The following is a 16,105-nucleotide window of genomic DNA, read 5'->3' as shown; positions in this document are numbered from 1 at the left end:
AGAGGAGGCGGGCCGTCGGGTTGAAGGACTTGGAGGGGTCAAGATGTCGGTGTTCAGGTGAGTGATGGGTGCATGAGTGCAAAAGTAAGTGTGTTTGGTGTGTCTAAAGTGTGTAAAGAAATTTAAATTACCTGTACTTACCTTTACAGCCTTCCTTCCTCTAGGCTTCGGGAGTCCATCATTCAGCCGGCACAGAAAGCAGAATGGCCACAAGCTGTCAAAAGTGACAACCTTCAGCTTTTAATGCCGGCGAGATTTCTAACTGAGTCTGCATAGCAGGACTCAGGTTAGAAGTAAGACTGTCAGTGTTTGACAGCTTCAAACAGCTGTGAAACACTGATATTTCATCTGTCAACACGTCTTGACAGATGAAATTCCAGTCTGTGATGTCACCTGTTGCCGGGTGGCCCTTAATTGGCCTGCTGAGCCCACTGGGCAGGCTCAACAAGGTCAATCAAGGGAAAATCGCGTGGATTGGCCGCATCTCGATGGAGGTGGGACTAAAACCGGAAGTTGTAGTCCCGCCTCCTTCCCGACTTCTGAATGAAAATCCAGCCCCAAGTCTTTGCTGCCTGTATCCTATCTTGCACCAATTCCCGCTTACCCATCACCCCAGCGCTCGCTGACCTACATTGGCTCCTGGTTCCTCAAAGCCTCAAATTTAAAATTCTCATCCTCTTGTTTAAATCCTTTCATGATCTCCCCCTCCCTAGCTTTGTAACCAGCTACCAAAGATTAGATATTTCAATTTAGTTCCATCACCTGAGCAATTCTTGTCTAAGTAAAGCTACAAATTTAGTGCCAATTGGTGATCATTTTAACTAACTTTATGCTAATGATTCCCACTCTCAAAATTAGATTGAGACCATACAAAAGCTAATTTTTTTTTTTTTTTTTACAGTTATCACTGAGGGAAGACTTTCATTCCAACACACTGAGCTGGATACCAAACTGAACTTCAGAACTGAAAGAATTTCAATCTAACTTTTTTCCTCTCTGCTCTATAAGCTGAAGTTTCTAACAGTTCTTCCAAAATTCTTCAACCCTATCTGAGGAGGCCAAAGTGCACTTAATTACCATTAAGGTTAGACAAGAAAATTTCATACTTGACTTAGGTCAATGTGCAAAGCACAATATTAACTATTATTGAATTGTTCACTTTATCGAGTAGGAGAAATTGAAAGAACTCACCAAGTCTAATTCATGGATAGAGCCATCTACAGGGGACAAATCAGCTCTCTGAATAGCAACCTGCTTCCTCTTCACAGTTGGAATAGGTGGAGAAGGCGGTCTCTGAAATATACAAATTTCTTTTCAACTTTTTGTTTGAATTTATTAATACTTTGAAATATACAAATTTCTTTTCAACATTTTGTTTGACTTTATTAATACTTTGTAAACTTTATGCTCATCATGCTGAATGATGTTATTGCTGGAAAGTAGAACTCTTACATAGTAACAGGGGTAAGCCAGTCAGCCCCACGAGCCTGTCAGTCATTCAAATAATTGTTACAGAAGAATTGGTGGGAAGAGGGGAGAGAAAGCAGAAAGCTTTGCCCCATATGTTTATCAATCAGGAAACAGCATTGAATATCCCACTCTTCAGCCCTAATTTTTTGCCACGGTGGCTGACAAAGACTGAGGGGTGAATTTCCCTGGATATTTTAGGCGCAAAAGAGTCTCCAAGGTGACCAAGATGGTGTCTTAAGCTGTAACACTGGCTTAGCCCACATTTAGCACAAGATGCCATCTTGGTAAAGGAGTTGAAGATCCTGTTAGGAACAGCCGTCCAGAGGCTTGTTGAGGGGCTAATTGCCACTTAAAATGCCTAATAGCGCTCATTAAAGAGCCTGCCTTTCCTAACAGTGACCAGCTGTTTGGGAGTAAACAGGTCGTTGGTGTGTATTTCAAGCACTACTTAAAGGGGTACTCACCGTTGCATGTTCACTTGCTGCAGGAGCTTTGAAGAGGACCCCTGAAACACATCTGGAGACTTTCTGGGACACTTTCTCAAGACTTCACCAACACTCTAGCAACATTTATTCTGCAAATTCTCAGGACGTTATCTAAGAGTAAGGGCTTTACTAGTCTACCTTATAGGAGTCACCAGGAGAAAGGGAGTGCTTGGACATGGGCATCTTGCTAGGAATCCCCCTTGGTCTGGACGAGGAATGGAAGGAGGACATGAGGCCAGGCAGAGGAGCACTAGCTGCTGCAGGAGAGGGGGACAGGAGGGCAAGGTGGCATCCTACCCCCCCTGCAGGTAATTGACATCCCTGCTCCTCTGGACCTCATCCACCAGAACCTTCAGTGCCACGTCAGAAAACCTGGGCGGCCCGTCTCTAGGCCCTTGAGTCATCCTTCCACATTGACTTCTCTGCCAGCCACCGCTCCTCACATCTTCGGTGGAAGTGGGTGATAGCAGGCTACATACACAGCTCCAGGAAAATTGCGTCTAATCAATGCTCGAGTGCTAAACCTGCAGTTGTCGGTTTCAGCGCCTGCAGGAACGTTTAAACCATGATAATAATCAATTAGCCCAAAAATTGCATGCTAAATCCAGACTTTCAAACAGGCGTTTCTTATTAGCACAGCATCCATTTAACACCTGTTTTTAACCTTTAGCCAAAATAATCCCCTCAATCTCCACATCAAAATAACAAATTGCCAGCAGAGGGTAATCACATTTCAAACTGTGTGGGAGAAATTCAGGAGTGCCCATTTTTGGCGCCTCGAGGAGGGAAGACGTTGGGGTTTCAGGGTGGGGAGGCTTTGGAGAGAGAGTGGCCAAGGGAGAGGGAGATTGGGGGTTGGGCGGGGATCGCAATTGGTGGTTGGAGGGAGGGAGATCAGGGGACGAGGGGTAAAATCGCAATCAGTAGCGAGGGAGATCTGTAGTGATCAATAACATGTCATTCTGTGGTGGACACTAGGTGGAGCAGTAGAGCGGTACCCAGCAATACCCAGCTGTATATATATCGAGACTACATTACCCATGAGGCTAGGCTACCCACAAGGCAACAGTCAAGATGGAAGCCTCTACAAGATGCTGTACAAGTCCACATGTGCTCAATAAAAGTAGCTAGCAAAAGCTAGCTGTGTTCATAATAAGAATGTCTATTTATTAATGAACATAACATGGTACCAGGGTGGTGAAGATCTGCTGAAAATTGTGAAAAGCGACATGGAGAATTTGAAGCCACCAGAGCGTTTGAATCTCACAGAAAAAATCGACTACAACTGGCAGACTTTTAAACAGCAATTCGAACTCTACATTGCAGCCATCGGATTCGGTACGAAGCCAGGCGCAAGGAAGATGGCGTTGCTGCTTACGGTTGCAGGCCCACAGGCGATAGGGGTATTTAATACATTTGTATTTAATCCAGCGGAGAACAGAGAAAAATGAGAAGATGTGCTAAAAAAATTTGATGCACATTGTTCTCCCAAAAAGAATGAGACGTATGAAAGATACATCTTCCGTTCTCAGACACAGCAACAAAATGAGACTTTTGATAGCTTTATAACTGATCTGAAACTGAAAGCACAGACATGTAATTTCTCTGAGCTCAAAGCATCCATGATTCGTGACCAGATTGTGTTTGGTATTCATGATAAAAAAGTCAGGGAACGTCTGTTGAGAGAAACCGAACTAACATTGGAAAATGCTGTGACAATATGCAAAGCCAGCGAGCTAGCTCAAAAGCATGCGAAGACTTTCAGTGAAATCAATAATGATGCGATTGTAGTAAGTGCTGCTGTCGGTGCTGTGTCCCACAAGGGGAAGAAACGTGGGCAGAACAGAAATGAAAAGCAATCGGAGGATGACATTTTTAATTGTAAACGCTGTGGTTACAAACACCAGTTAAGACAATGCCCAGCGTTTGGAAAAATGTGCACAAAGTGTAATGGAAAGAATCACTTTGCCAAACAATGCTTTTCAGAAGTAAAAACGCCGAAAGGGCAACGAGTTAATGTGATTGAGGACACTGATTTAAGTGAGACATTTTTTGTAGGAATGGTGTCATGTGACGATATCAAAAAAGATACAGAAAATGTGCAGCCCTCAGACATAGACAATGCTGAACATAAAGTTAATGCAGTAAAAGAGGACAAATGGATGATCCCACTGCAGATAAATGGAGCATTAGTTACATTGAAACTGGACACTGGGGCAAAAGCAAACTTAATCAGTATGAGTGACATTAACAATATGAAAGAAAAGCCCAAAATACAGAAAGTCAGTACTACTGAAGAGCTATAGTGGACAGAAAATAGATGGCTTAGGTGTATGCAGACTTAAAGTGACAGTCAAAGACAAAGTGCATCATCTCATGTTTTCTGTTGTGGCTGAAAGACTTGATTCGATACTAGGTGACAAAGCTTGTGAAGACTTAGAACTGGTCAAGAGAGTCTACCGTATAAACTGTGCCATAAGCAGACCAGATGACTCAGGTGATGAAGCAGAGAGCCCATCAAGGATGAAAAGGCCAAAGGGTATCCATGTGTTCAAAAAGCCTAGTTTCTCCAAGAAGAAAGAAAAAGACTTTAAGGTCAAAGAGAAGCCAAAGCAAGAAAAGCACAAAGAGGAAAAACACAAGGAGAAAAAGTCCAAAGATATAACCGCAGCAGATGTTGTTAAGCAGTGGAAAGAGAAAAAGAAAAAGAAGAAGCCTGCACCAGAGCAGGAAGCAGTTCCGGTGGATACTCCTTCTTCTCTCAGGCCAATCTTTGGTGTTCCATTAGCCAAGGCTGCTGAGAGGACTATGCTGTATGATGGGATCCAGCTGCCAGCAGTTTTTCGAGAGTGCATTGACTACATTGAGAGTTATGGCATGAAGAGTGAAGGAAACACTAAAACCCTCTCCAAGCAAAGATCGCAAGGAGACCTCGATCTATACAAGAGCAGATTGATGACAATGCCGCAACTGCATCTTGTCATTCACCGCCAGAACAATCTCATGAAGACACATCAGACTTACCCGTGTTGAGAAGATCCACACGTGAAGTAAAAGAGCCTGATAGACTTAATCTTTGAGTACAATGTAAAGCTTTGAAAATGTGTTGACTGTTTTGAAAATGTTTATGTTTATAGAGCACTAACAAAAGTGTTACTGATATTATCTTTATTGTTTTCTTGAAAGTTGAGTGATATTGATTTTGTTAAACCTCAAAGAAAGGAGGATGTAGTGATCGATAACATGTCATTCTGTGGTGGACACTAGGTGGAGCAGTAGAGCTGTATGTATAAGACTACACTACCCAGCTGTATATATATTAAGACTACATTACCCATGAGGCTAGGCTACCCACAAGGCAACAGTCAAGATGGAAGCCTCTACAAGATGCTGTAGAAGTCCACATGTGCTCAATAAAAATAACTAGCAAAAGCTAGCTGTGTTCATAATAAGAATGTCTATTTATTAATGAACATAACAAGATCGAGGATCAGGGGACAGGCAGCAGTAGCATTTGGGATGGTAATTGTGGTAAGTAACACCTTTTTTAAATGTAGGTGATCTTTAGGGTTGGTTTCCCTGAATGCAGCCAGCATCAGCGGGGACCTGAAGTATATGCAAACAGCCTAACGTTTGCTTCAGACATGGGTAAAGGACACCTCTTGTTTGTCCTTACCCAACATGGCAGTTGGTGCACTTCCTGCCTGCTGTTTTGGGTCTTAGGAGTCTGCATAGCACCTGACAAACAGGTGCTACACAGCCCAATTTAACCCCATTTCTTCAAGAATATCATACTGAGCAGTAAGATGATCTTCACTACTCTCTGTTATATAAAAGTGCTCATGCTAAGCCGTATCCTTAATTGTTTGCTAGGAGGAAGCAGCACTAATACCCAGGTAACATAAATGGCACTGAGATCAGATGGATAGAATTAAGAAATAGGAGGGAAAATGGTACAACGCTTGGTGTGCGTTACAAACCACCAAATAGTAGAGATGAAATAGTGATGGAGATTAGTCAGTTGGACAATGTGCTCACCTATGCCCTTGACAGCTAGCTATGGCAGGAATTTGAGTGCTAACCAACCCAATCATAATAAGACTAAGTACAAACACCAGTGTACATTGGTAAGAGGACATAAACACTAGGAACATCACCATCCCAGCGTAGGTCCTGTCACACTGGCAGGACAGACCCACCAGAGGTGGCAGCACAGTGCTATACAGTCGGGAGGGGGTGGCCCTGGAAGTCCTCAACATTGACTCCAGACCCCATGATATTTTATGGCATCAGGTCAAATATGGGCAAGGAAACCTCCTGCTGATTACCAGCTACCGCCCTCCCTCAGCTGATGAATCAGTACTCCTCCATGTTGAACACCACTTGGAAGAAGCACTGAGAGTAGCAAGGGCACAGAATGTACTCTGGGTGGGGGACTTCAATGTCCATCATCAAGAGTGTCTAGGTAGCACCACTACTGACCGGACCGAACTGGCCGAGTCCTGAAGGACATTGCTGCCAGACTGGGCCTGTGGCAGATGGTGAGCGAACCAACAAGAGGTAAAAACCTATTTGACGTTATCCTCACCAATCTACTTGTCGCAGATGCATCTGTCCATGACAGTATCGGTAGGAGTGACCACCGCACAGTCCTTGTGGAGACGAAGTCCTGCCTTCACACTGAGGGAAGCCCTCCATCGTGCAGTGTGACACTACCACTGTGCTAAATGGGATAGATTCAGAACAGATCTAGCAGCTCAAAACTGGGCATCCATGAAGCGCTGTGGGCCATCAGCAGCAGCAGAATTGTATATCACCATAATCTGTAACCTCATGGCCCGGCACATTCCTCACTCTACCATTACCATCAAGCCAGGGGACCAACCCTGGTTCAATGAGGAGCATAGAAGAGCATGCCAGGAACAGCACCAGGCGTACCTAAAAATGAGGTGCCAACCTGGTAAAGCTACAACCCAGGAATACATGCATGCTAAGCATCAGAGGCTGCATGCTATAGACAGAGCTAAGCAATCCCACAACCAACAGATCAGATCAAAGCTCTGCAGTCCTGCCACATCCAGTTATGAATGCTGGTGTGAATGGTGGTGGGCAATTAAATAACTAACGGGAGAAGGAGGCTCCATGAACACCCCCATCCTCAATGATGGCAGAGCCCAGCACGCAAGTGCAAAAGGCAAGGTTGAAGCATTTGCAACCATCTTCAGCCAGAAGTGCCGAGTGGATGATCCATCTTGGCCTCCTCCTGAGGTCCCCAGCATCACAGAAGCCAGTCTTCAGCCAGTTCGATTCACTCCATGTGAATGGCTACAGCAATGGCTATGGGCCCCAACAATATCCCGGCTGTAGAGCTGAAGACTTGTGCTCCAGAACTAGCTGCACCTCAAGCCAAGCTGTTCCAGTACAGCTACAACACTGGCATCTACCCGATAAAGTGGAAAACTGCCCAGGTATGTCCTGGCCACAAAAAGCAAGACACATCCAATCCGACCAATTTCACCGCCACATCACCCTACTCTCAATCATCAGCAAAGTGATGGAAGGTGTCGTCGACTGTGCTATTAAGCTGCATTTACTCACCAATAACCTACTCATCACTGCTCAGTTTGGGTTCTGCCAAGAGCGCTCTGTTCTAGACCTCATTATAGCCTTGGTCCAAACATGGACAAAAGAGCTGAATTCCAGAGGCAAAGTGAGAGTGACTGCCCTTGACATCAAGGCAGCATTTGACAGAGTTTGGCATCAAGGAGCCCGATTAAATTGAAATCAATCAAAATCAGGGGGAAAACTTTCCACTGGCTGGAGTCATACATAGCACAAAGGAAGCTGCTTGTGGTTGTTGGAGGCCAATCATCTTATCCCCAGGATATCGCTGCAGCAGGTCCTCAGGCAGTGTCCTCGGCCCAACCATCTTCAGCTGCTTCATCAATGACCTTCCCTCCATCATAAGGTCAGAAGTGGGGATGTTCGCTGATGATTGCAGCGTGTTCAGTTCCATTTACAACTCCTCAGATAATGCAGCAAGACATGGACAACATTCAGGCTTGGGTTGTTAAGTGGCAAGTAACATTTGCGCCACACAAGTGCCAGGCAATGACCATCTCCAACAAAAGAAAGTCTAGCCACCTCCCCTTGACATTCAATGGGATTACCATCACTGAATCCCTCACCATCAACATCCTGGGGGTCCAGAAACTTAACTGGACCAGCCACATAATTACTGTGGCTACAAGAGCAGGTCAAAGACTGGGTATTCTGCAGCAAGTGACTCAGCTCCTAACTCCCCAAAGCCTTTCCACCATCTACAAGGCACAAGTCAGGAGTGTGATGGAATACTCTCCACTTGCCTGGATATGTGCAACTCCAACAACACTCAAGAAGCTTGACAGCATCTAGGACATAGCAGTCCGCTTGATTGGCACCCCATCCACCACCTTAAACATTCACTTCCTCCACCACTGGCGCACTGTGGCTGCAGTGTGTACCACCTACAAGATACACTGCAGCAACTCATCAAGGCTTCTTCGACAGCACCTCCCAAACCCCCGACCTCTATCACCTAGAAGGACAAGGGCAGCAGGCGCATGGGAACACCACCACCTCCAGTTCCCCTCCAAGTCACACACTATCTTGACTTAGAAATATATCACTGTTCCTTCATCGTTGCTGGGTCAAAATCCTGGAACTCCCTCCCGAACAGCACTGTGAGAGTACCTTCACCTCACTGACTGCAGAGGTTCAAGAAGGCGGCTCACCACCTTCTCAAGGGCAATTAGGGATAGGCAATAAATGCTGGCCTTGCCAGCGGTGCCTACATCCTATGAAATAATTTTTTTTAAAGTGCTGCCAATAAGGCCTCTTGATCCACGGCTCCAGTTGTTTGTACAGGAAAAAGATCTAAAGAATTTGCCATAATTCACCAATACTTGGAAGAGGATCATTAATTTAGCAAGTGGCTGTATGAAAAGAAACAGTTTTGAAGTTTGGGGATACAATAAAGCTGACCAGAGCTGAACAATAATATGACTGTGTGAAACAATTTTCCCCAAATTATTTTTTGTTGCAGTCGACATCCATGCAAGTAATGGGAAACCTCAGAAAACGCAATTTATAGAAATATCTTCTAGATCATTTATGGCTTGCCCAAGGATATTCTCCCACTAGCTGACAAAGAATACTGGCATTACATTCCTCAGGTGAGTATGTAAGGATACTTCAGCATCCTTGGGTCTTTGCAGTAGGGCCAGGATAGGAGGCTCCTGTAAATGGAACCCCTTCTCCATATCAATCGCCATCTTCCTTTTTCAATGCTAAAGCCACCCTGATAATTAAAACTGAAGCCAAGGAATTATGAATAAATGTCAGTGAATATGTTGATATCAATTTTTTTCTCCCACCAATAAAAGATGGGTGTACTTTGAACAGACTTTCAACCTTTGAAGATTTTTTTAAAATTCTAAAACTGAAAAGTTTAGTATACCTTCTCCTCTATCCTTGCTGATTGTTCCCTCTTGAGTTGCTGTCGAAACATCACCTCCTGTTTTTCTTCCTCCTCCTTTCGTTTTCTTTCTGCTACCTTACGACGTTCTTCAGCCAACCGTACAATTTCTTCATTTTTAATCCTTTGCTGCAGGGTGGAGTTAAATTAAAAAGTTACCTTAACACTTGCATTTAGGAGTTTTTTTCTACCCTTCTTACACTAGATTCTTCAGCTCCCATATTTTAGATCAGCTCTCATAGGCAAGTCCCGATGTCTTTGAGAATATTTTCACTAACCTTGATATGTAGGTATCCTTTCAGTAACATGCCCAGGATCACAAAACCTTTTAGTTAATAACTTTCAGTACTACAATTATCGTGTGCCTCTTAAAGATTTCTACATTAAAAAGAGAGGACTGTTTAGTGTTTGTCACAACAACCTCAACAGTCCCTCCTCCCAAAACAATGGCCTGGATTTTGCTGTACTAATAACAGCGACACTGTTAGCGTTCGCCGTTATTACTGGGTAAAACTGACAGCAACTTTTGGTGTCCACAAGTGCACAGCTAAATGCGGAAATTCGGAAGTAGCTGTCAGTCATACCCTGCTCGTTCAGAGGCTGTGCTGTTGCAGTCTTCGCTGATGGAATCTGCGTAGAGGTCATGGCATGAAGTTCGGCTAATTATCCACGATTATCGCATTAAAGACCGATGAAAAACTTAAGCTTTGTTCAATCAGGAATAACTGAAATTTTAACAGCGTAGTAAGTCATAATTACTACTGAACATCTTCTTTGGCCCTGAAAAATTAATTTTACAAATGTGGGGTCTCATTCACTCAGAAGAAAATAAATGTTGCAGATTTTATTTATTTTTTTTTAAATGAAAATAATTTTTTATATAGTTTGTGTTTTGCTCTTTTATGTCTTTCACTTAATCCCATGTCTATAATCCAATCTTTATCTTGTTTCATGTACAATGCTTTAAAGATAATTTATGTTTCCTGTTTTTTACATCCTGCTTTGCTGTCTCTGAGGATTCCTCAATCTGATTGGTTAAAAAGCTTCCCTGCTGCTTTGCCTGCTCACAGATCCCCTGTAGAGGGCAGTGAATTGAAAGAGATGAGGGAAGACTGGAAATCTGCGCTGACAAGCCCGTTAAAAGTCTGTGGGCAGCTGTACGCAAGGTGAATGGCAAAAGCCGCTCCTTCGCTGCTCACAGCAAAATCTGGGCCATTATCTTTATTGCAGCCAACCAAACAATTCAATTGTGAACAAGTCAACATTTCTGGGTCATCAAAGTAAGTTGATGCTTTTTCACAGTGGTGACTATTGTGATCAAAATGTGGGATAGTAGTATGAGAAAATGAAACATTTGCATCCAGAATCAAGCTCTCTTTGGTTAAGTTTAACAGATCCAAAAGCCTTTTCATAACCCAGCATAACTTGATCTCAACCTCAGAAGCGCTACCTCTACTGCAAAAGAGTGTTATTGCTATTTACCGTGCTATCTTGTTGTTTTCAGGTGAGTGTGCCTAATCATAGGTAATTTGGTAATTTTATACATCACCCAGTCCCCTAAATAAGTATAGCTTACAAGCCTTCCAGACAAAACCGGAAAGTTAAAAATGATCGGTTCTCAACCGACAAAGAGCCAGTGAAGTGTGAGGCCAGAAGAGTGTGGAGTTTAGCCTCAGTAGCAGTGATTCGGACATGAGTAATTACATTTCATTTATACACTTAACTGTATTTTGAGTTTTAAATGACTTTGTTTAGAATGCATCAGTACTGTTTCCTAGATCGATATGTTTTTAATCCAACAAGGAAAGGAGCATTGCTTGATTTAGTTGTGAAATAAAATGAGGCAAATAACTGATGGAGTAGAACAATTGGAAAATAGTAATCCCAACCTTATTAGGTTCAAAGTAAGAATACAATTGGATAATGCAAAAAGAGAAAGATAAGATCACTGGACTGGACAAAGTCAAAGTTTGGCCACATAAAAGGCAACCTGGTCCAAATTAACTGGCCAGGAAAGTTAGCAACAGGTCAACAGAGGGAAATCTTCAACTAGGAGAAGGATAGGTTAAAAGAATGTAATTCTCAGGAAAACAAAGACATTTATTGTGCGCAACTAAAAGGAAACAAAAGCTGCCGTTACAACTGCTAAAAGGTCACCGCAAATGAGACTCCAGGATGGTATGTTGCCTCCCTGGTGCAAGGGTCAAGGATGTCTCGGAGCAGCTGCAGGGCATTCTGGAGGGAGAGGGTAAACAGCCAGTTGTCATGGTGCATATAGGTACCAAAGATATAGGTAAAAAATGGGATGAGGTCCTAAAAGCTGAATATAGGGAGTTAGGAGGTAAATTAAAAAATAGGACCTCAAAGGTAGTAATCTCAGGATTGCTACCAGTGCCACGTGCTAGTCAGAGTAGAAATAGAAGGATATTTCAGATGAATATGTGGCTAGAGGAATGGTGCAAGGGGGAGGGATTCAAATTCCTGAGACTTTGGAACCGGTTCTGGGGGAGGTGGGACCAGTACAAACTGGACGGTTTGCACCTGGGCAGGACCGGGACCGATGTCCTAGGGGGAGTGTTTGTTAGTGCTGTTGGGGAGGGTTTAAACTAAAATGGCAGGGGGTTGGGAACCTGTGCAGGGAGACAGAGGAAAGGGAAGCAAGGATAGAAGCAAAAGACAGGAAGAAGAAAAGCAAAAGTGGAAGGCAGAGAAATCAAGGGTGTAAATCAAACAGGACCACAGTAAATAATAATTCTAAAAGGACTAAGAGTGTTAAAAAAAAAAGACCGGAAGGCTTTGGCCTAGAAATTCAGTTGTTTGCGCCAGCCGCTAGCGCCTTAGGAGGAGGAGAAGTGGGGCACTAGGCGTCTAGCGGCCGGGCGCTGCGCGATCTGCGCCTCTCCCCAACTTCAGTAAAGATTTAGCGGCGGCGCAAAGCCTTTGCGCGCACTCAGCTGCGCGCGCAGATCCTGATGTAATTTCATCGTGCAACGCCCTTTGTGCGCCCCAAACCGGAAATTCAGTGGCACCGGCCTATTGCGCGCCTGGCGCCCCTAGCGACTGGTAGAGGGGAACGGTTCCCAGTCACTGCGGGGGGCGCAAATTAAAGGGCACTCCTCCTGCAGTAGAAACGGCAGCCATTTTGCAACACTCCTTCTTTGTGAGAGACGGATCTTTGCAGAGAGACAAAGGTAGAGAGCTTTCTGGTTTGGCTCAACACTCGCACAGGTACTTGTGGCTTCAGGTCACAGCTTTGCACTTGTCTTTAACTTCAGAGCCATAGCATTGATTGGAAAAATATAATGGGGGCTGCAATGGGTGCAAACGTTGGCCTTCTCCATTGCATTCAAAGGGCTCAGAGACACCATGAGAGAGTGGCAGTCATGGCCAGAGGGAGAAGGGGCAACAGGCGTCGGCTAAGGAGGCCTTACCCACCCAGGGTATACCGCCAGCAGTTCCCATATCTGAACATGTCTGACGAGCAGTGTGTTCGGAGGCTGCGATTCCGAAGGACGGTGGTCACTGAGATCTGCCACCTGCTTCGCGGAGATCTGCAGCCACAGCTGAGGAGCAGGACGTCTCTGTCGGTGGCAGTGAAGGTAACGGTGTCTCTCAACTTCTATGCCACCGGCTCCTTCCAATCCGCTGCTGGGGACATTTCCAACATCTCCCAGTTTGCCGTACATTGCTGCATCCGCCAGGTGACCAATGCCCTTTTCAGAAGGAGACGTCAGTTCATCTCCTTCTCCATGGCCCTTGTCAAGCAGCAACAGCGTGCAATGGGCTTTGCAGCATTAGCGGGCTTCCCCATGGTGCAGGGCGCCATTGACTGCACGCATGTGGCTTTGCGGGCACCTCTAGAGCATGCCGAGGATTACCGCAACCGGAAGGGCTACCATTCGCTCAACGTGCAGTTGGTGTGTGACCACAGGCAGATCATCCTAGCTGTCAATGCCCGCTTTCCAGGCAGCAGCCACGATGCCTTCATCCTGCGCCAGACTTCTGTGGCAGACATGTTCCAGGCCCAGCCTCACCCACGAGGATGGCTTCTCGGGGACAAAGGCTATCCTTTGTGTACCTGGCTGATGACCCCGCTCCGTGCGCCCAGCACCCCTGCTGAAGAGGGATACAATGACAGCCATCAAGCAACCAGGAACCTCATTGAGCAAACAATCGGCGTCCTGAAGCAATGGTTCCGCTGTCTGGATCGTTCCGGAGGAGCCCTACAGTACTCGCTTGAGCGAGTCTCCCATTTCGTGGTCGTGTGCTGCATGCTGCACAACCTGGCTATCCGCAGGACTCAGCCACTGCCACCAGACATTGGAGGACCACCAGAGGAGGAGGAGGAGGAGGAGGACCAGCACAGGAGGGAGGCAGAAAGTGCAAGGGCCGCCCGTCGGCGGCTTATTGAACGTCGGTTCTAGGCCCCCTCTCAGGGAATGGGCACAAGATGAATGTAGCCGCTCCACAAGCCCTCAGCCGAGCAGGGCAACCAGGACTTCCAAAAGAAAGCATGGACAGTGCGATTTAAGAACATTTATTACTTTGATACCTCTGTGCCCTTCCCACATAACAAACTAATGGAGAGAAGCCCCCCCCAAAAACACAAATCGAGCAGTCTCAGCCTTTCAAAAAAACAAATCCACCCTCCCCCTTTAAGAGCTCACCGGCGCCAGAGTGTCTGCCGTCATTCAGCAACTCACCGCACCTGCGCTGCGCCCGCCCTCGGGGGTTTCGCCCCGGGCCGCCGGCTTAGCGCCTAATGATAGTCGTGCATCGCCTGTTTTAGCGCAGCAGCAACCTCTTGGGGCGATGCCACTGAATATCGGCGAAGGTGGCGCGAAGTTTAACGGCCGCCCGGCTGTAGCGCCCCAAACGTGGCTATACTGAATTTCTAGGCCTTTGTGTCTTAATGCGAGGAGCATTCGTAATAAGGTGGATGAATTAGCTGCGCAAATAGATGTAAACGGATATGATATAATTGGGATTACGGAGACATGGCTCCAGGGTGACCAAAGCTGGGAATTCAACATGCAGGGGTATTCAATATTCAGGAAGGACAGGCAAAAAGGAAAAGGAGGTGGGGTAGCATTGCTGGTTAAAGAGGAGATTAACACAATAGTAAGGAAGGATATTAGCTCTGATGATGTGGAATCTGTATGGGTAGAGCCGAGAAATACCAAAAGGCAGGAAACGTTAGTGGGAGTTGTATACAGGCCCACAAACAGTAATGCTGATGTTGGGGATGGCATTAAATGGGAAATTGGAGACGCGTGCAATAAGGGCATCATGGGTGACTTTAATCTACATATAGATTGGGCTAACCAAATTATTAACAATACTGTGGAGGAGGAATTCCTAGAGTGTATACGGGATGGTTTCCTGGACCAATATGTCGAGGAACCAACTAGAGATCAGGACATCTTAGACTGGGTATTATGTAATGAGAAAGGATTAATTAGCAATCTTGTTGTGCGAGGCCCCTTGGGGAGGAGCGATCATAATATGATAAAATTCCTCATTAATATGCAGAGTGAAGTAGTTGACTCAGAGACTAGAGTCCTGAATTTAAATAAAGGACACTACGATGGTATGAGGCGCGAGTTGGCTAGGATGGATTGGGGAATGTTACTTAAAGGGTTGACGGTGGATAGGCAATGGCAAACATTTAAAGATCGCATGGATGAACTACAGAATTTGTTCATCCCTGTCTGGCATAAAAATAAAACAAAAAAGGTGGCTCAACCATGGCTAACAAGTGAAATTAGGGACAGCATAAGATCCAAGGAGAGGACATATAAATTGGCCAGAAAAAGCAGCAAACCTGAGGATTGGGAGCAGTTTAGGATTCAGCAAAGGAGGACAAAGGGGTTAATTAAGAGGGGGAAATAGAGTATGAGAGTAAGCTTGCGGGGAACATAAAAACTGACTGTAGAACCTTCTATAGATATGTGAAGAGAAAAAGATTGGTGAAGTCTAGCGTAGGTCCCTTACAGTCAGAATCAGAGGAATTTATAATGGGGAACAAAGAAATGGCAGACCAATTAAATACATACTTTGGTTCTGTCTTCACAAAGGAGGACACAAATAACCTCCCAGAGATGTCGGGGAACATAGGGTCTAATGAGAGGGAGGAACTGATTGAAATCAGTATTTGTAGGGAAATGGTGTTAGGGAAATTGATGGGATTGAAGACCGATAAATCCCCAGGGCCTAATAATCTACATCCTAGGGTACTTAAGGAAGTGGCCCTAGAAATAGTAGATGCATTGCTGGTCATCTTCCAAAATTCTATAGACTCTGGAACAGTTCCCATGGATTGGAGGGTAGCTAATGTAACCCCACCATTTAAAAAAGGTGGTAGAGAGAAAATGGGGAATTATAGACCGGTAAGCCTGACATCGGTAGTGGGGAAAATGCTAGAGTCCATTATAAAAGGTGCAATAGCAGAGCACTTGGAAAACAGTGACAGGATCGGACAAAGTCGACATGGATTTACAAAAGGTAAATCATGCTTGACTAATCTACTGGAATTTTGAGAGGATGTAACTGGTAGAATAGATAAGGGAGAACCAGTGGATGTGGTGTATTTGGACTTTCAGAAGGCTTTCGATAAGGTCCTGCATAAGAGATT

At 45.0% G+C, this 16,105-nt stretch overlaps 1 protein-coding gene across 5 annotated transcripts in view; it reads right to left on the bottom strand.

The window, feature by feature from the left end:
- cspp1a (centrosome and spindle pole associated protein 1a) overlaps positions 1–16,105 on the bottom strand; it is a 284,247-nt gene that overhangs the window by 89,127 nt on the left and 179,015 nt on the right. For all 5 annotated transcript variants that reach the window (XM_085993101.1, XM_085993102.1, XM_085993103.1 and 2 more), the window contains 2 exons: positions 9,454–9,600; positions 1,192–1,293 (listed from right to left, as the gene is read on the bottom strand). In XM_085993101.1, coding sequence (XP_085849227.1) covers positions 1,192–1,293; positions 9,454–9,600 — 249 coding nt within the window. The remainder of the gene's footprint in view (positions 1–1,191; positions 1,294–9,453; positions 9,601–16,105) is intronic.

This window comes from Somniosus microcephalus, chromosome 7, assembly GCF_052327205.1.
Source record: "Somniosus microcephalus isolate GS21.2 chromosome 7, FLI_Smic_1.0, whole genome shotgun sequence".
Lineage (NCBI taxonomy): Eukaryota > Metazoa > Chordata > Chondrichthyes > Squaliformes > Somniosidae > Somniosus > Somniosus microcephalus.
The sequence above is the reverse complement of the archived record's forward strand: the minus strand, read 5'-3'. Positions and strand labels throughout refer to the sequence as shown.